The 27,370-nt window shown below is 33.8% G+C and overlaps 1 protein-coding gene across 1 annotated transcript in view; it reads right to left on the bottom strand.

Annotated features, from left to right (window-relative positions):
- LOC145291304 (anosmin-1-like) overlaps positions 1 to 27,370 on the bottom strand; it is a 555,266-nt gene that overhangs the window by 189,167 nt on the left and 338,729 nt on the right. Inside the window, exon 4 of the mRNA XM_080137002.1 lies at positions 8,373 to 8,557. Coding sequence (XP_079993128.1) covers positions 8,373 to 8,557 — 185 coding nt within the window. The remainder of the gene's footprint in view (positions 1 to 8,372; positions 8,558 to 27,370) is intronic.

Raw genomic sequence — 27,370 nt, 5'->3', positions numbered from 1 at the left:
GACATTCATACCATGTTTAACCGCATGCTATGAACACGTTCCTCTCACATCATTTTAGTGGCTCCTGTATTCTTTATAATAAATACATATATTTTATACACTTTACTTGTGGTTTCTTTCATTTGTGACCCCTACCACGGGTCTACAACATAAACATAAAATGCTTTTATTGTTTATATTTTCAAACGACACATACTTGCTAAAATTCCAAATATGTGGTGTAGTTTTGAGGTAAAAAGGAACGTTTTTCGAGTTCATAATGAAGTTTTTGCTTAGATTTATTCAAATCAAATTTAATCTGGTTTGTTTAAAGTTAAAATTATGATCATGTAAAGCATGAGAGAATAATGCATTCAAGGAATTTTTATGTTCATCAAGCTTTTTCTTTAGTTTTGGTTGAGTTTCAGCAACATATATGTATTGCAAGGGACAGAATAAATACCTGCAATAGATAGGGGAAATATTTTGTTTTGTTTAATGTTTGTTTTATATTTTATTTCATCATTCCTAGTCTATTTAGAGTTTTGCAAATTGTATTATTTGCGTGGGTAGAAAATGTCTGTTTATAAGAAAAGTATTTGGTGTATATGATTTTTGCATATTGTTTCTGGAAAAAATTTATACGTTTTTTTTTTAGCATTTCATATGAAATATGTAAGGTACTGCAATGTTTTCACTGGATTTATGATATATTTGGATATTTCGTCTAGATATGATGGGCTATAAATTCTAAATGCACGTAGGGAGAAACCGATTGTCAAGTTTAAGTTTATTATAAGTATAAATTTATTATAAGTTTAAGTTTATTATAAGTATAAATTTATTATAAGTATAAATTTATTATAAGTATAAATTTATTATAAGTTTAAGTTTATTATAAGTTTATTATAAGTATAAATGCATTATAAGTATAAATTTATTATAAGTATAAATTTATTACAAGTTTAAGTTTATTATAAGTATAAATTTATTATAAGTATGAATTTATTATAAGTATAAATTTATTATAAGTATAAATTTATTATAAGTATAAATTTATTATAAGTATAAATTTATTATAAATATAAGTTTATTATAAGTATAAATTTATTATAAGTATAAATTTATTATAAATATAAGTTTATTATAAGTATAAATTTATTATAAGTATAAATTTATTATAAGTATAAGTTTATTATAAATATAACTTTATTATAAGTATAAATTTATTATAAATATAAGTTTATTATAAGTATAAATTCATTATAAATATAAGTTTATTATAAGTATAAATTTATTATAAGTATAAATTTATTATAAGTATAAATTTATTATAAATATAAATTTATTATAAATATAAGTTTATTATAAGTATAAATTTATTATAAATATAAGTTTATTATAAGTATAAATTTATTATAAATATAAGTTTGTTATAAATATAAATTTATTATAAGTATAAATTTATTATAAGTATAAGTATGGCAAGAAATGTTATTGAGTAACTTTTTTGTTAGTTTCATCTGTACACTTTATGGAGGGTTCGAATATGTTTAATTTGTTGTCAAGGTAATTCCTGCATTTGGTAATTCCTCTTCTGTGGTACACGTATAAGTCTTGAAAATGTTCCTATTTATTATGTATGAGCCTCATTTTCCATTGTATGGTAGTCTTTGTTTATTCAGTTATGCAGTCTAAATTGATCATTTATTGTAGTGGAAGATAGTTCGATGAAGAGTCCACGTAATACTTCCACTACATCATGTCGAGGAAGAAGAGAAAAAAAAAGATTGATAAAGGAGTCTTACTCCGAAATATATTTCTTTAAAAATAAACACCTGTTTATTTTATAAAAAAATTTAGCGTTGCAGTTTTGGCTTCAAATGTATTTATACATGTTTTATTCTTCATATATATATATATATATATATATATATATATATATATATATATATATATATATATATATATAAACTGTGTGAATCGCTATATTCAGTGGCGTAGCTAGACCTTTTGCCGCCCGGGGCGATAGTAAAATTTGCCCCCCCCCGGCATTTGGGTGCCCGGAAAATTCGACCATGGAAAATTCGTCCATGGAAAATTCGCCCATGAAAAATTCGTCCATTTTTTGCTAGGTAGGAAAACTGGTCCATTATTATTAAGTTAACATTTATTCTGTAGTTGCTTAATTTTCATACCTTGCGAAAATTAGTTCTACGGTATCTAATTTTCCTAAATTCAATTAAATTAAAATTAAAATATGAAAACTGATTTTTAATATTTTTTATTCATTTGAGATTTTATCTGTTTTCCTTTTGTTTTAAGTAGATGGTGGGGGTTGCCCGGGGTGATTTTGTCCGATCCCCCAGCTAGCAATTGTAAAGTTTACAAGGAGTTATAAAAAGTATGCTACAAAAACAAACATTTGATACTTTCAAAGTCTTAGCCTCATGAATTGGACAGTAATAAAATTAATGAATTCAAACTTTCGCATCTAATGTTATTTCCTCTTTGATGTCGGTGTATATACACCCAAATATCCAACTTTCTTTTCGCACCTATTCCATAAAAATTTATATGAAGTTCCCCTTTAAGTATGAATTTGTTAGCATTTTTTTCGATTTTCCCCTTTTACCATCTCAAAATGCCGCCCCCATGCCGCCCCCCCGACGCTCAGAAAATAGGGACACATTTTTTCTGATTCCGATACCCCCCAAAATTCCGATTTTTTTACAACCTTTTTGGTATAAAATTTCATATTTTTTGTTAGCTTTTGTTTATTTTTATTTATTTATTCTACTTTCTATTTTTACTCTCTCCAAATGCCGCCCCCTGACATATGCCGCTCGCAAAATAGGGACATCTTTTTGCGATTCCAATAACTACAAAAGTTCCCATTTTTTACAACCTTTTCGATATAAAATTTCAGATTTTTTGTTAGCATTTTTTTCGATTTTCCCCTTTTACCATCTCAAAATGCCGCCCCCATGCCGCCCCCTTCTGACACTCAGAAAATAGGGACGCATTTTTTTCTGATTCCGATACCCCCCAAAATTCCGATTTTTTTACAACCTTTTTGGTATAAAATTTCATATTTTTTGTTAACTTTTGTTTATTTTTATTTATTTTTTCTACTTTCTATTTTTACCCTCTCAAAATGCCGCCCCCTCAGGTGTGCCGCCCGGGGCGGCCCACCCCCCTAGCTACTCCAGTGGCTATATTGCAGATTAGTAAAATATTAATATTTCACTAAATATACATCACACAAAAATGAAAAATGTATCATCAAATGACTGTTTCAAGGTTAGTTATTTCCCAAAATTTTATTCAAATCCATGCGATATTCACGAAACTATCGCATTTTATTTATTATCAAGTAATTTATACTGTCCATCGCTTTATTGCAGGTCTTTTAAAATGTCAAAAATGGGGCGATTAACGGTTATCGAAAAGGAAAGGATTGTTACTGGATTCGCAGAAGGATTGTTCATCAAAGATTTAGCTATGGAGCTTGAAAGGGATCCAAGAATTTTAGTTTCAATGTCAGAAAATCAGTTTTGTAAACAAAAAGATAAATTAAACAAGAGAGGAATTTACAGCAATAAACAGAGAGATAAGAGAAAAATCCAGGTTGTCCTCGACGCTCGTACATCGAAACAACATGATATGTGGGAGTTCCGCAGGGGTCTATCCTTGGACCTCTACTGTTCCTGATAATCATAAATGTCCTCCTCTGACAAAATTTCCTCTGAGATGGGTATATATGCTGATGACACCACGCTCTATAACAAGCACTACAGGAAAACAAATGAACACATATCTAAAGAAATGGCAGAAACACTAGAGGATGACCTCCAATCTGTAGTGGAATGGGGAAAATGGTTGGTCGCATTCAATGCTGCCAAGACTAAACTAGTTTTATTCAATAATTACAAGAAGCCTTCTCTACCACCTATAGCAATGGCCAACGACTCTTTATCTGAGAGTACATCTTTCAAACTCCTTGGCCTAACGTTCACAGGAAACATGAGTTGGAACAATTACATTGAAGGCATCGCCAGGGCCGTTGCAAGGAAGGTGGGCTCTCTCTACCGTGCTAGAAAACTACTAACACCCGAAAGTATTTTGTATCTCTATAAGGCCATCATTCGCTCATGTATGGAGTATTGCTGTCATATTTGGGCTGGTGCATCTGCTACTAGTCTCTCGCTCCTTGACAAGGTTCAAAAGAGAGTCACAAATCTGATAGGCCCTGAACTGGCATCTACGCTTCTGCCTCTGTTCCATCGACGAAACGTTGCATCCTTATGCCTGTTCTACAAGTATTTTAATGGTAAATGCTCTGACGAACTGCAAGCACTTGTGCCCCCACGACGTGAACACCCTCGACAAACCCACCCCCACACTGTAGAGATCCCACCCCCACACTGTAGAGATCCGTAGATGTAAAAGATCTTTCTACTCCAGTAGTTTCTTCCCCAGAACCGCTAGACTCTGGAATTCCATTCCAGGTCCCTGCTTCCCCAACTGTACTGACGTGCAGAAGTTCAAGTGCAACGTGAACCGACATTTTGCTGCCCAAATCCCTACATAGTACCCCAGTAATTGTTGCCCCTGATAGTAGCCCCCTACACCAAAGTGGCAATGTGCCTTGTTTAGGGTGAAAATGTAAAAAAAAATATTTTTTTTTATTACATAAAAAGTGACAAAATCGGTCTGAATTAAGAATTTACAATAACAATTATAAGTTGGGACAATAACAAAAGTTAGCCTCATTCGCAAAGGTAAAAGATGATGCAATTTGAGTTTAAAGGTATTTTATGCTATTAGGTTAACGACCAGATCAAAGAGAAATTGATTTGTAGTTTATGAGAAATTCGCTTCGCGATAGATCATCAGTTTACAAAATGTAAAAACTAGTAAAGAGGCATTGTAACACCGATCATAGGGAGAGATGGAACATAAATAAAAGAAATTTAAAGGTAGCAAGAAATTGTCTCGTGATAATTGCATCGAATTTGAAAGCGTCTTTATTAGAGAGTTTCAAGTCGAGTCCCAATCGCCAGTGAACTGAGGTTAACTGTCCATTACTGAACAGTCATGTTTATTGTATTGTTTATTGATGTTTCTGTAAACTGTCCTTTGGGTTAAACACCTGCGTATATACTCATGCGCACACACTCCACATTTATAGTTGATACGCAAAATGCTACTAGACAATTTTATGCACCCATGACAACAAAGGCACGATTTTATACATGCATTTAAAGGCATGCAGTGGTGTTAGTATATACACTCATCAAATAAAAATTGCATTGTTATGATGACTGAACTTATGCATTTATGCCCTGAAAGTTTCATTTCTCTGTTGTAGATATTGACGGTGTGCGACTCTAAGAAAGCATCCCCTGTCATGGACGTGGTTCAGAAGCAGAGGTGTGTCATTGAATTCCTGGCAAAATTTCATTGATAATGGTGCTATGTAGAAAAATAAATTACTCTACCAGAAGGAGTCCAGGTTTTTTTTTGTTTTGAATGCAGTAAGTATATTGTAAAAAAAAAAAAAAAACGAAAATTAGCAGGAATCTCGTGTTTACTATTGACATATACAACCATGAAAGATATAGCGAATAAAATGTTTTCTGATATTTCATCCACAGAATGTCAACCATCAACGCTATCAAAGAAGAAGTTGAAACAGTAAATTTCAATAGATACGTAAGTATTAATGAACAAAGACAGGACAGGATATATAGGTAAGATAATGCGTTGTTTTAAATGTAATTCAACTAGGCATTTTGCACGAGTTTGTACGAATTCCAATTCTAGAATTAATATGAAATCTGTTGTTGTTACAAATCAGGTGAATTTTGTTTCATATTATCGAAAATTGATAAATGATTCTATTCCAATGTAAAACTGTTCGAACTTGTGAAATAGACATTGAGTAGGACTTGCTCATGAACTGTTGCTGGAGAAATTTGTTTTTTTTTTCATCCATTAAATGACCGAGATAAACATTTGGTGGAAACAGTTAGGTCTTACAGAATATTTTGTTTGTGGAGGTAAAAGCAGTTACATTTCCTTTGTAATTATTATAATACTAATAATTACAAAGGAAATGTAACTGCTTTTACCTCCACAAACAAAATATTCTGTAAGACCTAACTGTTTCCACCAAATGTTTATCTCGGTCATTTAATGGATGAAAAAAAAACAAATTTCTCCAGCAACAGTTCATGGGTCATATTGATGCAGACAAAAAAATTGATATACCCTTGTCATAAATCAATAAAAACTACAAGAATACTACTTAATTTTAAAACTGACAGCTATCACATTTTTGACAACGACATTAAATTGCAAATAACAAGTTCCAGACATTATAGTCTGCCATTAACTAATATGCTTTTGAACATTAAAAATGCACCAATTGCGTCGTGAGAATTTAAACGGATGTTCTCGAGTAGAAAAAAGGAGGATTGCTAAGAAATTACATAGGTAGTTTATTCATGCATCTAAAGAAAAATTAATAGTTTTGGTTTTTGACATTTCATTAATTAATAGTTTTGGTTTTGACATTTCATAACAAGAATTTTTTTTGAATCAGATGTGATTCTTGTTCAGTTTGTCAGAGGTTTAGAAGACCTCCTTCTCAACCAGTTGTAGGATTGGCGCTTGGTAACAGGTTTAGTGACACTGTATGTTTGGATTTAAAGGAATATCAACATATCCAATGCTTACTTAATTGGTACATTCACTAGCTACTCTGCTGCCAGATTAATTAAGACCAAGAAAATTATTTGTAACATATTTTTAATGTTATGTTAGTTTTAATCTTATCTCAAACGGATTTTTAGTGATAATGGGGGAGGGTTTAATAATGAGGACTATCAACAGATAAACAATAAATTGAATATTGAAACACGCACAACGGCTGTAGAAAGTCCATTTAGCAATTTAGTGAAATGATATTTGCTGATAAATCTAATAATTGCAGAAACAATGAAAAAAAATTGGACGATGAAAAATGTGAGTCAGAAATAGCCTTAGCTTGGGCTGTTATTGGCAAAAATGCACTTCAAAAAAATTCTGAATATAATCCAAATGAGGTTGTATTAATACAATGATCAGTTTTGAATGATCAGTTATCTGCATTGGAAACTACAACAACCAGTGATATAATTAGAATAAATTTAAATTCCCTGCATGCAGTGAGGAAAAGCTTCATGGAAATTAATCAAGCGAAAGAATTCGAATAGCTTTAAGATATAATGTATGGCTTATGTGGATGACGGATTTGTGACAGGTGGCAGGTTTACTATAGAAAAAAAACTACAAAGTTTTTGGGAAACAATTAATCAGATATGGAAAGAGATTTTTTTAGTATGTATCGATGTCACTTGAAGGTAGAAAAAAATTGAGAAGTCTAAGAAATTAAGAAAATGCACATTTTCAAATGCGATCAATGAAATGTTGAAGGAGAAAGATGTAGGACAATATAACAAGAGAAAGGAAGTGAAAATAATAAAGGTGTAGTATATCAACGTAGAAGGAAAAGAAAGAAATTATTACGAGCACACAACCAAAATCAACGGAAAAATATAGTTATTGTCTAAATATACTACCAGAAGCAAACAATAAAGATTCTTTTTTGTGTCGATTGGGATCATATTGCTCAATGGAAAAAAAACTTTCTCGGGTAATAAAGGGAGTAATCAGAAATATGTACTTTTGCTTACATCTGACAAATCCGAGAAGATATAATTAATGCAAAAAAAAAAAAGGAATTGGAAAACATGAAAAATCAAAAAGTATATGAATGGATCAAAACTGTATATCAACAAGAAGGTGATAACAAAGAAAATGTGAATGAAGGCAAATCTTGTTGCACATGGTAATGAAGATGATTCTTCAACATGTGGCGGGTTGAGACTCTTAGTTTTACCTCAACATTTCTGCCAGGTAATATGTTGGCGAGAAAGTTATCCTTTAGACCACCATCCCATGAGTGTCTATTATCACAAGTGTGGAAGCTGAAAAGATGTGTTGATGCTTTAAATAACGCATCTCGTTCATGGTACAAACGAATTAATCATAAGTTAACTCATTAGTTCGAATAATTCAAATAATACAAATTGATCTTCATCTAAAATATTCAGAAATATTATTTTGGAAAATGATATAACATTTTCTTAAAGAAGTAAATCTTGATTTCGATTTTTTAATGAAAAATTGTGATTTTGATATTAATTTAATATTATACATGTTTTTTTTTAAAATGAAGTCAGATACTGTGTCAGTCTAAACTCTAAACAAATGCATTTTTTTCAAATATTACATGAATAAATAAAGGAATATGCTATGAAAATGAGGTTTTTTATTTTATTGACCTGAAGAATTTGAATCCATCCTTTTTTGTCATTTGGGTCTGGTTGATCTCCATTAAAGTATTTGCGCTCCTTCAAAATGTAGACGACTGGGACATGTGAAAATCTCATGGTATCATCCCACCACAAAGTTGCTGTCCGGTGATTCAATTCTCTCCAATGAATAAAAGTCGGTATGGCAGGCACACCTGGAATGAGAGAAAAAGAAACAAATTGAACCCATAATCCTAACTGTGACTTTGGCATCAGATTAAGTTTTGATATCTATAAAGTAGTTGAACATTACAAGCCCTTGTTCACTTACCTTGATGCCATCCATAGTCTAAGAAACGAAATGCACACTGGGTGAGGTATGGACTTCAGTTGGTCTAAAATTAATTTTAATCTATATATTAAATGAACAAACCTACCTGTCTGCTTGTGGTCACTGGAAGAAATCAATTCGATTAATGATTATTTTCATGAGTGTTGAAAAATCTCTACCCAGCTCCAAAACAATTTTTAAACTTTTAATAAAAAAGACAAAATTAATTAAATAATAAATTTCAATGGGAAATTTATAATCAAAAGTTTTTTTTTAAAAATCAAATCAATTGACAAAAAATCTGATTTTATTAAGATGAAAAAAAAAATGTTTGACAACTTTCAGTCATAAAATTAGCATTGATTTTCAACTCTCGCGCTAGAAACAAAGTGTGTATATATATATATATATATATATATATATATATATATATATATATACACTAGTAACACTAAATTCGAACAAACAGGGATATGTTAAGTAGAACGGCTTCTAGAGTAAATGTGACCGTTAATGAGTCTATAGCATTACCTACCTTTCTTATACATTTACACAAACCCGAATTATCTCCCCTGTTTGTGTCAGTAGAAGTCACATGATCTGCATTATAAAATGAGATGCATGGACTGCTATTTCTCTTTTATCCAAAACTGTTTGCAGCCAATATCTGTTAGATTGTCTCTCTTTTGTTTTTGTCTTGGCTGCTATGGAGATGTCTTTTCACACACAATTTGGTATTTAAGCCTTTCCTCTACTTACACACGCATATAATTTGCAGACAGGACAAGTTTATTGCATCCTTCACAAAGAATTATAAACTGCATCAGTTGATGGGGTGCTGTAATTAAGACATTCCTGTTGTCAGTAAAAGAAAAGAAAGTCAAAACAGGAATATACACTGTAATTCAACCTCGACAGAATTATAAACATATGGTTCGGTTTAAAAATAAAGATAAAGAATGAAAAAGCAACTTTACAACGAAAATAAAAGTTCTTGCTCATCTCCTTGTTTCAGAGCTGTTAGTAAACGAATCTTATATCTAATTACAATTTTGAAGTGCATATCTTAGTTTTCTTGTTTTTCAACTTACACATATTTTTTGACAAACTATTTGTTTATTTACACGTTGCCTCATTTGGCTTTGTTCTGCACTCTTCTACCTCAAGATTTTGTAATTTCGTCCTATCAATGTGTAGAATACAAGACATAAGCCTCTTTCCTGATGCGTCCTTTAAAGCGGGTGGACGATTGGTCCGGCATACTTTCCTAATCCCTAACCCTAACCCTTGATTCTAGGTCACATCTCCTTAATAGCAGTTGCATAGATTCTCAGAAACATCCAACACAAAGCAAGTAAAATTTATTCGTTACTCAACGCTATATGTTCTTTCTCATTGTATTTGTATACTTTTTTATTCTTATATCTGTTGTTCTTCTGCATATCATATTTTGTACTTTATTACACGTTCTCTGTTTGTCTTGAACAAATGGTTTATCTGTAGATAAATGTGTGTCTATTTAAATCTGTTTCTTCTTTACGTGTTTTATATTATCTATTTGATAACACTTAAAATGATGATCTCATGGAAAAGAGATATCACTATAAACATAACAGAATATGAAATATCCTTATCACGCAGTTCTTCTTTCATAACACTGAATAAAAAAATGATTTGAAAAAAATACATAAGCTATAATTAAGGTTTATACTTTTTGGTTTATAAAATGCAGGTTGGAAATGCAGTGTAGAGATGGAGTTGCTGATCCATGTTCGATAATACAGTAGAAAATAAACGTCTATAGCTAGAAGTGTCTTTAAAATGTATGATAAAAATGGATGGAAAATAGAAAAAATACAATAAAAATATTGAAAAGCTACCCAGGGCCCACTACTGAACAAACACTACAATGGTTGTTTAAGAAATTTCGTGGCGGTGATGAGAGTCATGAAGATCATGAGCAGGTGTGCGATTGGATGTTGACAACGATCAGTGAAGAGTCTTAGTCGAAGTCAATTCATGCACAACTGTTCGAGAACTTGCTCCATTGTTATACTGAACAATCGCCATTAGCGGGATTAATCTTTTCAGAGGACCGATATCTTTCTCTGAGTACAGTGCTATTCGCAATTGTAGTCCTTCTGAACGTGTTCAGGCATGATGTAGCCAGGTGACTGATTGAACAGCTGTTTTGGTTGCTGCTTGCTGGACCACTTCCAGGTTACAGTCCAATGTTTCTTAGTTGGGTCGAATACGATATCAAAATCCAGTCATTCTATTTTCACTACAACAGTAGCACCAATGCGGGAAACTTTGTTCAGAAAATTGATCTGAAATGCTCATTTATATGAACACTACCCAACAAGTTGATGACGTCAAGTCTTAGCAAGAGATCGAACACGAATAGATCTCCATCCATGCCAGCATCTCCACCACCATGGGAATATCCTTATCCACCTGCAGATTGACCGTGATCGCTCCTCTGCTGGTCATGCTCTTTCCATCAATAATCACCTCCATTTTGCATCCATTCAGTGGACCACAGACCAAACTCCTTATAAGACACTTTTGCATCCATTCAGTGGACCACAGACCAAACTCCTTATAAGACACTTTTGCATCCATTCAGTGGACCACAGACCAAACTCCTTATAAGACACTGTGTGCATCCTGAGTCAATCAATGTGTCATGCATCACTCCATTGATAATAGCAAGTTTGATCACTTTAAACATATGTTGTAATCCCATTTTATTAAAATGAAATATATTTCTCAAAATATCCTAGGTCAAAAAAAAAAAGTAATCTCAATATTTATGTGTAATATTCACAAGTACAACTTTCTCAATAACTGTTTTTAAACCCTGGTTTGAAGTGAGGCAGCCTGCTTTTAGCACAGCGTACTCAGTATCCACGACATAGGCGATTTTTTGCTGTCTGCTTAAGTCATTGGGGTGGGGGTAGATTTTAATCCACTACACTCCCACTCCTAATCTCTTGTAGCAGCTATGGGATGGTCTCTTTCGTCTGTGGCTTCTTCAGAAATGTAGCAAAACCCGTTCAACCATACTTTGGGTGGTCCTGTTGAGTATTGCTGGCCAATGCTGATGTTTCTTGATATATCGTATTTAGTAGGAACACCGTTTTACTGAAAGAAAAAATTGTAAATGATTTGTATAATTGCTTCCTAAACTCTACATTAAACCACTCTTTCTTGTTACCAGGCATTTTTACATCGCCATCAGCCTTCCTCCCATGCGTATACAGCACACCAACCATTGTCTCTTTAAATTATAGGGGCAGACAGCTTTGTAAAAAAAAATTTGTAGTTCTTTCTGACTTTCTGTTCCACTTATATATATAATATATATATATATATATATATATATATATAATTTTAGTCATTCAATGAATTTAAAACTTTATGACATGAAATGTTTGAGTTTCAGATCAAAGATTTTTATTATTCTATGTAAGACAAAGAATACATTAGAAATATTTTAACTCCCTATCCTATAGGATTTCGATGTAATGATATTTCTAATGCATTTTTTGTCTTACATAGAATAATAAAAATCTTTGATCTGAAACTCAAACATTTCACGTCATAAATTTTTAAATTCATTGAATGATTAAAATTTGATATAATTTTATCTATCTTGTATATCGAGCAATTCTTATTTAGATGGGATGATACTTATAGAATATTACTGCCTCCATATCTTGTAAATCTTATAATCACAGGTTTCCATACCAGCATTTGAGTGTTAACCTTTCCTTTCTAATTATCTCTCTAATTAATTCAACGTCAATTTTTCTTTTCCGATTTGAATAATACACTGTTTTTTTTATTCGGGTTTGTTTCGGTGTATGATTTGTCTCATTTGAACTATCTCAGAGTGCAGATATATTAGTGCTTTGACACGGTGTCTGGGTTTTAAAAATTATTTTTACCTACAAAGGATGTAGGGCATCTTTCGCTTCATTCGGGTACACTATGGAGATTGTGATTATTATATTTTTTTAGGACTGCAAATTATTCCCCTCTATATATATCAACTTCATGCCAATATCTTCTATCATGATAAATAGAAATTTATTATCAATCATTGATCTTGCTAAACACTGATCAAAATTTAGCATTTACTTATATATTAGATTTTTCTGCTCCTTAACATTCTCTTTGCTTTTATTGAACTATATATAACGTCTGTAGATATTCGTTTTAATTTGTCTTACATTTTTTTTTCAGGTAGAAATTTCAGGATGACTGCAAACAATGCCGAGATAAGCATTTTGCTATTCCCAAATTCCCCATCTAGTACTGGCCAACCTCATCATTGCTTATCTTCGGTGATTTCCCTAGAACCTCTGGCCTTGATGGAGGGAAGACTAAAGCTTGCTGCTATCGTTTCAAATGATCTGGAAAAACAGCAAGGGGAGGCTTAGTGCCAAATATTTCTCATATGTTATATCTCCCCTTCTTTTGAAATAGGGTATGATTATAAATATCTCCAGTATCAAATAATCCTTATATACTTTGAAATTTACTTTATGTATGAAAACCAAAGAGGGAGATATAGCATATGAGAAATACTTGGAATCATTTAGTGTTATTTCAGATTATTCGAAACCATAGCAGCAAGTTTTAGTCTTCCCTCCATCAAGGCCAGAGATTATGGGGAAATATCAGATATTTTGTAATTCATATGAAAATCAAGAAAAAAATGATTATGATTGAAACATTTTATGTCTGTAAAAAGTGCCAAAAAAAGGGTCTGGATAATAAACGATGCCCTTAATGTAACGTTAAGGGCAAATGTCACATAGTCCACTACACAATTGAGGTCATCACTTTTCTAACAAGCCTTCATTTGTTCAATTCTGATTAGTAGTCGTTGAGATTTGAAATTTATAAACTTGCCAAAAACGGTGGTTCTCTCTCTCTCTCTCTCTCTCTCTCTCTCTCTCCCTATGTATATATATGTATATATATGTACATATGTATATATATATATATATATATGTATACACATGTATATGTATATATATATATATATGTATATATATGTATATGATCTATATATGTATATATATGTGTATATATATGTATATATGTATATATATGTGTGTATGTATGTATATATATACGTGTATATATATATGTGTATATATATATGTATATATAAATGTATATATGTATATATATATATACATATACATATATATATATGTATATATATACCTTTATATATATGCATATATATACCTATACATATATGTATATATATGTATATATATATGTGTATATATATGTATATATATACCTTTATATATGTATATATATGTATATATATGCATATATATATGTATATATATACATATACGTATATATAAATATATATATATACATATATGTATATATAAATATATATATATATATACATATATGTATATATAAATATATTTATATATACACATATATGTATATATAAATATATTTATATATACATATATGTATATATAAATATATTTATATATACATATATGTATATATAAATATATTTATATTTACATATATGTATATATAAATATATTTATATATACATATATGTATATATAAATATATTTATATATACATATATGTATATATAAATATATTTATATATACATATATGTATATATATATATATATTTATATATACATATATGTATATATATATATATATATATATATATATATATATATATATATATATATATATACATGCATATAAGTGTAACTGAGTTTCTGTTTCGACTGCACACTTGGATAGCCAGTCAACGGCAGCAAGATGACAAGCTTTTGTGTAAACAAGCTTTTTTTAGGGCTCCTTTTATCGCCTCCTCCCTGTCTAGGGAAAGCAATGCTACATCTAGAAAAGATCTGCTTTGCCACATAGTAGAGGACACGAACTGTGCAATTGTTCACAAATTTTTACACAAGAACGACCATCACCTACTACGCCGCCAACTGTGCAGAGTACCGACTAAAGGCCTTCAGTGGTATCCTCCACCTGCCTCCACCACCAGTACCCCATCGGCAGTGGACTACGCCTGATGGAATGTTTTGCTTACCTTTTTGGATGTAAGAAAGCAGAGTGAGCAAACTCATGGCTACCCACACAATGATTTGATTTAATATATATATATATATTTATTAGTGGCCTGGCAAGGCTACAGAGGAGACAACCAAGCAAAAATATCCGAAGCTAAATTCACCCTAAAGATGGCTTGCTAGGACACTATAAATATGAATGCATGTTAATTTGGGCATATTTTATTGGTTTGAAAATATAAGTTTTCTTTAATCAATTGTCATAAAATTTTAACAATAGAATAGTGGTATAATTTTCTAAAAGACTTCAAATTTTCATGTAGTTTTCGCCTATGGAACCAAAGATATGAGCATTTCAATATTCAATTTAGTGACAAGTATAGATATATACATATATAGATATACCACTTTTTTAGGCAATTTTCTAAGTTCAAAATCTCGGCAACTATTGATCAGAATTTAACAAATGAAGGCTTGTTGGAAAGCTAATGACCTGAATTGTGTAGTGGTCTATGTGACATTCGTCTTTAAGGTCGCAAATTACTGTTTCGAGAAGAGGGAATACTTTTCTATATCAATTAAACTTAAAATAAGCACACACTTTATGGACTCCCTGGCTATAAAGTGGATGTTCACTTTACGTTTTATTAATACAGAAAAGTTATCTCCTAATTTTAAATTTCTTCATATCTTGGAAACTACTCGTTTCTTGGGATTTTTACTGTTATTTTACTTTTCAGCCCCCCCACCCCACCCCCGAAACCTGTACTACTAATAATTTTAAAGGATTTTTCATGGGTGGAAAGATACTGCACCTTTAATAATATTTCAATCATAGTCATTTGTTTCCCTAGTTTTGCATATGAATTAGAAAAACCTCTGGCATTGATGGAGGGGACACTAAAACTTACTCCTATGGTTTCAAATGATTTGAAATAACAGCAAGGGGAGACTTGATTCCAAATATTTCCTATATAACATATGAGAAGTATATATCATATCAAGGATCGCACACACACACACACACACACACACGCGCGCACACATATATATATGTATGCCGCTCCCTCTTTGGGGGTACCAAACTGGTAAAAGGGAAAATTATTCCCAACTCGCATTTAGCTAAAAATATACTTCCAAATAAATAATTGAATTCATTCAAAACGTATCGAAAAAATAAAAACAAATAAATAACATCTATATCCATCTATCTATCTATCTATCTCTCTCTATATATATATGATATGCACATATGTATATATATATATTTATATACATATATATATATATATATATATATATTTATATATATATATATGATATACATATTTACATATAAATGATGCGTATATAGAAGTATATATTATATCCATATATGCATATATATATGTGATATACATGTATATATATATGCTATACATACAGTGACGGCAAAAAGAAAGTCCGCACTTGTAATTTTTTAAAAACTGCAAATTTAAGCTAAATTTTATGTAACTGTTTAAACAACCTATACCTCATTTGATTCGCCTTGTTTTCTTCTATAATTTTTCCTGTTCATATTTGACTTTTAATTGAAATATTCTAGTATTCACGTCAATTAAAAAAAAAACTTCAAATTGAGGAGGCAAAAAGAAAGTCTGCAGCAACAAATTCGCTTAAACCCAGCTTAAATTATCATCCTTAAATCAGTTTAAAATATCCACCAACAGGCAACAAAGCATCTCTAATCGTAATTGTTGTTGTTCCAGGTTATACAACACCTCGACTTTCTCATCGTGATCGTCAGGAGCTCATTAATCTCCACCTTTCTGGTTTATCCAATCGAGAAATCAGCCACAGATTAAAATGTGATGAAAAAAAAACGGTGCAAAAGACTATGCAAAAGCACCAAAACAGTTTTCATGGTGCCCCTAAATCTGGTCGTACTAGAATTACTTTTAACAGGAGAGAGAATGCTATCTAGACCTGTAGCCTAAGAAACAGATTTGAAACGGTTCCCCAAATCCAACAACTGTGCAATCTTGTTAAAAAATGATCTCTTTCTACTGTCAAGAACAGATTAAAGGAATTTGATTTGCGAGGATATGTTGCAAGGTGCAAGCCAATGATTTCTGTAAAGAACAGAAAGCGTCGTCTGGACTTGGTTAGATGCAGACTTTCTTTTTGTCTCCTCAATTTGAAGTTATTTTTTTAATTGACGTGAACACTAGAATATTTCAATTAAAAGTCAAATATGAACAGGTAAAATTATAGAGGAATAAAAGGCAAATCAAATAAGTTGTTTAAACAGTTACATTAAATTTAGGTTAAATTTGCAGTTTTTGAAAAAATTACAAGTGCGGACTTTCTTTTTGCTGACTGTGTGTGTGTGTGTGTGTGTATATATATATATATATATATATACACATATATATATATCAGTGCAGACTTTCTTTTTGCCGCCTGCATATATATATATATATATATATATATATATGCAGGCGGCAAAAAGAAAGTCTGCACTGATATATAAAATATACATACATATATATATGATATACATATAAATATATGTATTATATACATATATATTATATATACATATATATATGAAATACATATATATATGAAATACAGATATATTATATATGATATAGATATTTTTGTATATATATAGGATATATATATATATTATATATAGATATATACATCCACATCCGCATCCACATATATATATATATATATATATGATATACATATTGACTTGTTGCTGGCTATCTTGCTCTTACTTGTTGCTGAATCTCAACATTTTGAACCGAGAGAGAGACTTAGCTGTCGTACAAAGCTGAAACTCTATAATATCATCTTTGTATAGATACTCCTTCAGGCATTTGTCTATAAAAAATAGTCCTGTGATGATGGAAAGTTGTGACGCGTGTAGGCCTGAAATGCTGGAAGCATGTAATAATTGATCTGCCATCATTATATGTATGTATGTATGCATATATGTTTATATATGTACATGTGTATGCATATGTATGTACATGTGTATGTATATGTATGTATATCTATGTGTATGTATGCATGTATGTATATATGTATGTGTGTATATATGTTTATGTATGTTTGTATGTATATATGTATATATATGTTTTTGTGTGTATGCATGTATATGTATGTATATGCATGTGTATATATGCATATATGTCTGGCCATGTCATATGCTACTGGTACCATGTAAACCAGTACTACCTGCCTCATGGTCGGGTCACCGGCGACTAAACTGGTTCCACCACCAGACTTGTTTGGTTAGAAGGGTGGCTAGTCTCCCTGAAGGATTAAAAACAAGACCTTCCAAAGGGCGAATGAACCCTTTTTCGGGGTCAACGGCCAATTAGCACCGCATGTGTTTGTGTGTATGTATGCGTGTGATGCGTGTGTTGGGGTGGAGAGAGCTCCTGTAAGACGTGGTGAAGGCAAACTTTCTAGGAGAAGCAAATCTCTGATTTAAAAAACCATAAAGCGAGAGATCAGTACCCACATTAAGCTGGACTGCAGTTTAACTTGTTGTTGGCTATCTTGCTCTTGTTTGTTGCTAGATCTCAACATTTTGAACTGAGAGAGAGACTTAGCTGTCGTACAAAGCTAAGACTCTGTAACATCATCTGTGTATGGATACTCTCTCAGGCATTTGTCTATTAAAATGTTCCTGTGGCGATGGAAGTCATTTTTGGGCTCATGGACTTTAAGTGTCTGAGGTAGTGGCACTCGTCTTACAAGACGTTGCAATCATCAATCATCATATATGCATATATGTATGTATGTGTATAAATGCACATATATGTACAGTAGCATCCAAAACTAATGGACAAAAATTTTTAAACCTAATATTTGTTAGAAATAACAACTGTGAAAAGCTGAAATTTTGACAACTGGTAGTCGTTATCATCCATAATAACATACTAACATTTGAATCATTTGCAAAGGATAGAAAAAGAATTATAACAATTATTTATTTATTTTCAAAATAGGAACGTCCAAAAGTAAGGGCAAAATTGTGAAAAACAATGTAAACAGTATGCAATATTCACAGTTTTTGGAATTCCTCTAAAAATAAGTTTTACTTAGTCATTTGTAAACGTTGCATCAGCCGGCACCATGGCGAAAGGTTAAAAACTTGATTACTCTGTGAGACAAGCTATTGTGAAGCTACACAAGGAAAAGCACACTTTAGCCATAGTGATACAACTGAGTTTACACAAACGCAATGGAGCAGGGAGGATAAATGGACGCTTATATGGGCGATGGAGTATGCAAAAATTAAGCACTCAAAACTCAAAGAAAGATGCCAAGAATGGCAAAAAATCTTTGTCCAAAATAGCATTGTCCAAATAAAAAAGGCATCGCAAGAGAAAAACTTACATGCCAGAAGTTTAACTTCATGAAGAACAATGCTTTCTCTACAGAGCAGATTTCCAGTATGATTAGAGATATTCGCTTAATGATTGAAGATGACATCTGCCCAATAAGCAACCCTATCCCTCTTCCCAGTGGCATTACACCAGAACCCACTTCACCTCAACTACCCGACATGGTCTCAGACTTAACATTGACAGAGGAGACGCATTATCAAGGGCAACGCCCAATAAACAATAGTAACTCTCCTCAAGGCTCACCCCCGAAAATATCTCAACTAAAATATGGGCAAAAACAACACTGCAATACCCCACCTGTAAACATGACATTGGATGCAAACCAGATGGAGCTGGAAGAAGAACTGGCTAACAGAATAGAAATGGCACGATGCCTGGCTGTTGACGATCGACCTAGATTGGTGAAAATAAATTGTACCAAAGCCTTCAAGATCCTTGTTACGAAAGTGAATGATGCTCTCATAAGAATTGTCCCATTAATGCGTCATTAACTGAAATAAACCATGCAACTTTTGGGGCAGCATGGTATATGCAGAGGAAACTTTTGCCCCACCATAAAGAGAAAAAAGAGGGATAATTTAAGGCCAAAACAAAAGAACCAGTCTGGAAAAGTAGGCTACAACAGAAAATCTTAAAACTCAGAAAGGAAACATCCCAGATATCTGCCTTTCTGTTGTGTGGAAAAATTAAAAAAGAAGATGAATAAACTTAAAATCGACTATTCATTTCATAAGCAAGTGCAGCTAAGAGTTAAGGTAGCAGGAAATTAAGCTGAAATAAAAGCTTTAGCTGCACAAATAAAAATAAACAAAAGAAAATGGAGTCCAAGTCATTGAATGAGTTGTTTGACAAGAACCCAAGGATGGTGTACAGAAATTTAATTCAAGAAGAAATCAAGGTTAACTCGCCACCGTCACAGGAAGAAGTGGAGTCACTCTGGAGGCCACTGTATGAGGACCCCAAACAACATCAAGAGGGGGAGTGGATACATACAATTAAAGAGTCTGTAAAGGGCAAACAAGATATGCCGCCAGTAAAAATAACGAAAGATGCTCTAAGAAAAAAAATCACCCATTTTGGCAACTTTAAAAGCACAGGAAATGACAAGATTCCAAATTTCTGGCTTAAAAAACTCACAGCACTTCATGAACATTATGCGCAGGCATTTACTCGTATTGTCAGCGGTGAGGAAGATTCACCAGAGTGGTTAACTCTTGGCAAAACGACTCTGATACCGAAGAGCCAAGAGACTCACTTGCCCAATAAATACAGGCCTATCTGCTGCCTCCCAACCACATACAAGTGGCTTACAGGAATGATTGCAGATGCAATCTATCAACACCTGACTGATGGCAAATACCTTGAAAACGAACAAAAGGGATGTACCAGGAATAAACTTGGTACAAAGGACCAACTTCTCCTCAACAAAACCATCCTCGAGGACTGCAAAAAGCGTCAAAGGAACCTGTCAATGTCTTGGATAGATTATAAAAAGGCATTCGATAGTGTGCCTCACTCCTGGATACTGCGATGTTTGGAGATATATAATGTCCATCAGAACATAAGGACATTCCTTAAAAAACAAATAACTATGTGGCAAACATCAATTGCACTACACCACATGGAAGGGACAATACAAACTTCAAATCTCAGTGTCCAGCGAGGTATATTTCAAGGTGATAGTCTTTCACCACTGCTCTTCTGCCTGACTATTGACCCACTCAGCAAACTCCTCAAAAAATGTGATGCTGGGTACAATCTAAGTAAAGGAAGGAAAAAAGTAAAAGTGTAAATCATCTACTTTTTATGGACGATCTCAAACTCTATGCAGAGACAGAAAAACAGCTTGTCTCTCTGATAGAAAATGTAAAGACTTTCACAGAGGATGTTTGCATGGAGTTTGGATTTAACAAATGTGCCAAATGCACCATAAAAAAAGGAAAAAAGACGACATCCGAAAATATTCGGTTCAATGATGGCTTTATTGAAGATCTAGGAGAGGATACCACATATAAGTACCTCGGTATAGAGGAGAATGTAACTGTGGAGCATGAAAAAATGAGACATAAGGTAGAACAAGAATACACATCACGCCTTAAAAAGATCCTCAAAAACAAAATAACTGCCATAAATCAACTTGCAATCCCTGTCAATCCCTGGGTTTGGTATTATTGACTGGTCTCAATGCAATATCAATAGGTTAGATACAAAGACCAGGAAACTCCTAACCTTACATAAAATAATATATCGAAACCAATGTATGGATAGGATATACTTATCACGAAAAGAGGGTGGCCTCGGTCTCACTGAAATAAACCATGCATACCGAGCCACCATAGTAAGCATGGGGCAGTATATTAAAAGCTCAACAGATATGTCAATAGAAATAATGAGGGACCACCATGAACGCCTACCCCAACAATACTCAGTCACAAAGCTTGCTGAAAACTTTGGGGGTGTCATACTGGGAAATACTGCCGAAGTATATGATGAACCAGCAACACAGATTGCAAGAAAAAGAGAAAGAAATACACCGAAATCGAGATAGACACAAAAAAAAAACAAAAATGGGAACAACATAAAAGGGCAGAAAAGTTCCTAGAGGAGCTTAAACAAGAATATATAAACAAAGATGCTTCACTCCAATGGCTCAAGAGCGGGAGACTTCCATTTGATGAGGAAAGACTCATTATAGCCAGTCAAGATCAGGGCTTACTCACAAATGGATTAAAAAAAATGGCCGGCCTACAAGCAAATGGCCAATGCCGGTTTTGCCACTCAGCAATTGAGAGCCCAAGCCACCTAATGTCTGCATGTCCAATCTTATTGGCAGATGGCCTTTACACTGCCCGTCACAACAAAGTATGTAAGTACCTCCATTGGAAGATCTGTGGAGAGATGCAACTTGACAGAGCAACGAACATCTGGGAACATGAACCACCACCCATATCAAACAGAAATGTGATCGTGTTCTATGACAAAGACATACAGGCGAGCAGATACATAAAAGACAAAGCTATCAAACCAGATATTGTAATATGGAACAAGCCCGAAAGAACTGCGCTCATTATCGACGTCACAGTCCCAAATGATTTAATAATAGAGCTGAACGGGAAAAGATAACAAAATATCAGGACCTAAAAAATGATCTAAAAATGACATGGTCTTTGAAAGAAATAAACATTATACCGGTTGTTATAGGAGCAATTGGTTTAATAAAAAAGAACCTTCAGAAATACTTAGAAGCAATCCCTGGAAGACCAAGTTGTAACGAGATACAAATAGCAGCCATAAAGGGAACAGTATCTATTCTTAAAAGAGCCCTCGGATATAAATTTAAATCATAACAGAATCAAGTGTTAGCTCCAGGAGGGAGCCCCTTGATATCTTAAAACTTACTGAAGTAAAATAAAAAAAAAACAGAGATATTTCAGAGAAAGTGAAACGTTCCAAGAGTGCTGTAGGCAGGGTTGTTAAATCCTACAATGATATTGGCAAAGTAGTTAGTGCTTTTAAAACCGGTAGACCCCACAAAACTTCGGCAAGAGAAGATCGAATAATGCAGTGTATGTCATTAAAGAACCGCTTTAAGTCTTGCACAGAAATTAAAAGGGTTAATGTGTCAAGACAGACTGTTTCTAGACGACTGCAAGAAATAGGGCTGTTTAATCGAATCCCAGGGAAGAAACCACTTGTTAGTTCGAAGAATAAGAAGAGATTTGAGTTTGCAAACAGGTATGTAATTTGGACAAATGAAAATTGGCCAAAAGTATTTTTCAGTGATGAAAGCACGTTTTATTTATTTGGAAATGATGGAAAAAAAATGTAAAGAGACGTATTAGTGAAAGATTAAGTGCAAAGTGTACTAAGAAAACTGTCAAGTTTGGGGACGGACGCGTCATGGTATTTGGAATACAACGCCTCTTGTCCAGTTACAAACTCGTGTAAACACGCAAATCTATAAAAACATTGTTCAAGATTATGTTGTGCCAATCATACAGAATTCAGGTTTCGATAGGGTTACCTTTATGCAAGATAATGCCCCATGTTACAAGGCAAAAGTGGTAATGAATTACCTTAGTGAGCAAGATTTCGAAATTATGGATTGGCCACCGCAAAATCCTGACTTAAATCCAATAGAAAATCTTTGGAAGACCTTAGGAGTGAAAGTTATGGAAAGAAATCACACTAACACGTAGGATTTATGGGTGAAGCTTCAAGAAGAATGGTCTAAAATTAGTATCAAGGATCGTCAAGAACTGATTCGTTCTTGTAGTCGAAGATGTGCAGCTGTCATTGAGAGCAAGGGCTCATTTACTAAATATTGATTATACATGTATTTTTATTGTTTTTGGCTGTTTACATTGTTTTTCTTAATTGTGTCCCTTACTTTTGGACGTTGCTATTTTGAAAATAAATAAATAATTGTTACAATTCCTTTTCTATCTTTTTTTTAAAATTACATTTTCACCCCAAACAAGGCATATTGCCACTTTGTAGTAGGGGGCTACTATCAGGGACATAATCTACAGGGGTACTATGTGCTAAGTTGGGCAGCAAGATGTTGGTTCATGTTATCATGTTACACTTGAACTTTTGCATGTCAGTACAGTTGGGGAATCCCAAAGTCTAGCAGTTCTGGGGAAGAAACTACTGGAGTATTAGGCTCTCTTACATCTAGTGATCCCTACTGTGAAGGGGTGTAATTTAGCTGCTTGTCAGGTTTGTTGGGGGTATTTACATCGAGGGGGTACGAGTGCTTGCAGTTCGTCGGAACATTCACTGTTAAAGTACTTGTAGAACAGGCAGAGGGATGCTACATTTCGTCGATGGGACAGAGGCTGAAGCTTAAATGACAGTTCAGGATCTATCAGGTTGGCGACTCTCTTTTGAACCTTGTCTAGGAGCGAGTGACTAGTAGCAGGCAGAGGGATGCACTAGTCCAAATATGACAACAATACTCCATACATGGGCGAATGGTGGCCTTATAGAGGTACAGGATACTTTCAGACGTTTGTAGCTTTCTAGCATGGTAGACAGAACCTACCTTCTTCGCAGCAGTCCTGGCAATGCTCTCAATGTAATTGTTCCAGCTCATGTTTCCTGTGAACGTTAGGCCGTGGAGTTTAAAAGATGTACTTTCAGATAAAGAGTCTTTGGCCATTGCTATTGGTGTTAGGGTAGGTTTCTTGTAATTATTGAAGGAAACAAGTTTAGTCTTGGGAGCATTGAAGGTGACCATCCATTTTTTTGTCCCCATTCCACTACAGATTGGAGGTCATCCTCTAGTGTTTCTGCCATTTCTTTAGATATTCTGTCATGTCTGTTATAGAGTGTGGTGTCATCAGCATATATACCCATTTCATAGACAATTTTGTCAGGGAGGTAATTTATGAATATTAGGAATAATAGAGGTCCAAGGATAGACCCTTGAGGCACTCCTGCATTTATATCATATGGTTTAGATGTACGACCATCGAGGAAAACCTGGATTTTTCTCTTATCTAAGAAGGATTTAATTATGTTAAGTATTCTTCCAGTGATACCATATGATCTGATTTTCCTAAGAAGACCTTCATACCATACCCTGTCAAAAGATATATCTAGAGCTACTGCTCTACCCTCCCTTGCTTTGTCCAGTGAATGGTATATATATTCAAAGATTACAGTTTGGCTTGCCTAAATCCGTATTGTTGGTCGGTCAGAAGTTTAGCATCTGTAAGGTGATGGACTAGAGCTTGGTTAATTATGGATTCAAATATTTTGGCGAAAAGTGGGAGGAGGTTAATGGGGCAATAATTTACTGGGTCAGTTCTTTCGCCAGAAATCGTGAAAATTGGTACCACAAAAGCAGTTTTCCAGCAGACAGGAAAGCAAGATTAATTAAGGCATTTGTTGTAAAGTTTGGAGAGAACTGGAGCTACTTCAGCGGAGCGCTTTTTAACAGCACAGCCGCAATGAGATTAGGTCCATATGCTTTTGAAGTGTCAAGATTTTTTATGATAGCATGCACCTGAGAAGGGGTGATTTTCAGATCGTCTAGTGTGGCGTCTGGGAGGGGGTGGTTAGCAGAGTCTAGTGTGGAGTTGGAAGCAAACCGACTGGCAAGCATGTTAGCCTTATCGATTGCTGAGCAAACAACCTCATGATTGTTGGATAGTGAGGGAATTGTTGATTGCCCATTATTTACTACACTGTTGTAGATTTTCCAGAAGTCACAGGTGTCTAATTTCTATGCTTCAATGGATTTTTTGGTGGATTCAGTAAATTCTTTCTTAGCTGTCGCTATTTCTTTCTTACAGTTACTTCTGGTTTCTATATACTTCTCTCTGTTTGAACTGGACTTATGTCGGTTAAACCTGCAGTACGCATGCTGCCTTTGCACAATGGCAGCTGCACAAGTAGAAGTAAACCATTGGAGAGAGTGGGGCTTGCTATACAATTTCCACATGGGAACATGTGCTTCAATTGCAGTTTTGAACCATTCAGTGGTCTCATTTGCACACTGTTTAGCAGGAAGTGAAAGATATTTCGCCATGAGGCGTCTCTGATGAGATCCCTGATGGCTTCCCAGTCTGCCTTTTTATAATATCTCGTTGTTTTGAGCAATGGCTCTTCAGTTTTGGCCCTAGAGTTTAGGGCGATTTCAACCTTTATCACTGCATGATCAGCGTTCCCAAGTGGGCTGTGGTCATTCGTAACACAATCATCGGGAACTGTGGTCAGAAACAGATCTAGAAATGATGAGTGTTATTCATGCTGCTCTGGGAAACGGGTTGGAAACATAACCATCTGTGATAGGGAATGAGATATAGAGAAGCTATGTGTTGTGCTACCAGCTTCATTTATGTACGTAGAAAATCCAAGCCAGTGTCTGTGGTGGACACTGAAGTCACTCAATACATGCACTTGTGCGCTAATGTCGAGGGAAAGTGCTGTATCTATGCTGTCAGAGACACTGTTTATTAGGGTACAGTTCTAGGTCGAAGGAGAGCGGTAGAGAAAATAAAAGTAACTAATATTATGTTGCATGTTAAGTCTAAAGCACATAAAGGCTTCATCATCAGATTCTAGTTTTGTTTCTCTAGTCAAGGGAAGGGTATTATGAATATAGACACCAATCTCGTGCTGTCAGAGTCCTTACGGCAGAGTGGGAGATATCCAGTCATGTTAAAGTAGTTAGAGGGGATGGAGGAGTATAGGATGAAAATCACTTAGTGCTAAGATATCCGGGGTGTTTGTTAGGAGAAATGCTTCAACATCATTTAAATTAATTCTAAACCCACGGATGTTCGTAAATGCAAGCCTCAAGGGAGGAGGCAATTTGGTTTTGTTTAAGTTTTGTCCTGGTTTAAGCGTAATTTTAGATTGTACTTTCATTTTTTTTTTTTTTTTGCAAATGATTGAAAGTTGTAATAATTCTTTTTCTATCCTTTGCAAATGATTCAAATTTTGATTGAAAATGTCAAAATTTCAGCTTTTCACAGTTGTTATATCTAACAAATATTAGGTTTTAAAATTTTGTCCTTTAGTTTTGGACGCTACTGTATGTGTATGTATGTATGTATGCATATATATGTACGTATTTGTATGTGTATATGTATGTATGGGGGGAACCAGTTTAGTCGCCAGTGACCCGACCATGAGGCAGGTAGTACTGGGTTACATGGTACCAGTAGCATATGACATGACCAGACTTTCTCGGGGTCAATGGCCAATTAGCACCGCGTGTGTTTGTGTGTATGTATGTGTGTGTTGGGGTGGAGAGGGCTCCTGAAAGCCGTTGTGAAGGCAAACTTTTTTAGGAGAAGCAAATCTCTGATTTAAAAAACCATAAAGCGAGAGACCATTACCTGCATTGAGCTGGCCTGCAGTTTAACTTGTTGCTGGCTATCTTTCTCTTGCTTGTTGCTGGATCTCAACATTTTGAACCGAGAGAGAGACTTAGCTGTCATACAAAGCTAAGACTCTGTAACATCATCTGTGTATGGATACTCTCTCAGGCATTTGTCTATTAAAATGTTCCTGTGGCGATGGAAGTCATTTTTGGGCTCATGGATTTAAGAGTCTGAGGTAGTGGCACTCGTCTTACAAGACGTTACAATCATCATGTGTGTATGTATTTGTATATGTGTGTGTTTATATGTGCATGTATATGTATGTATATGTGTAGGTATGTATGTGTATTT

Source organism: Euprymna scolopes, chromosome 12, assembly GCF_053919585.1.
Source record: "Euprymna scolopes isolate OS-2025 chromosome 12, ASM5391958v1, whole genome shotgun sequence".
NCBI lineage: Eukaryota > Metazoa > Mollusca > Cephalopoda > Sepiida > Sepiolidae > Euprymna > Euprymna scolopes.
The sequence above is the reverse complement of the archived record's forward strand: the minus strand, read 5'-3'. Positions and strand labels throughout refer to the sequence as shown.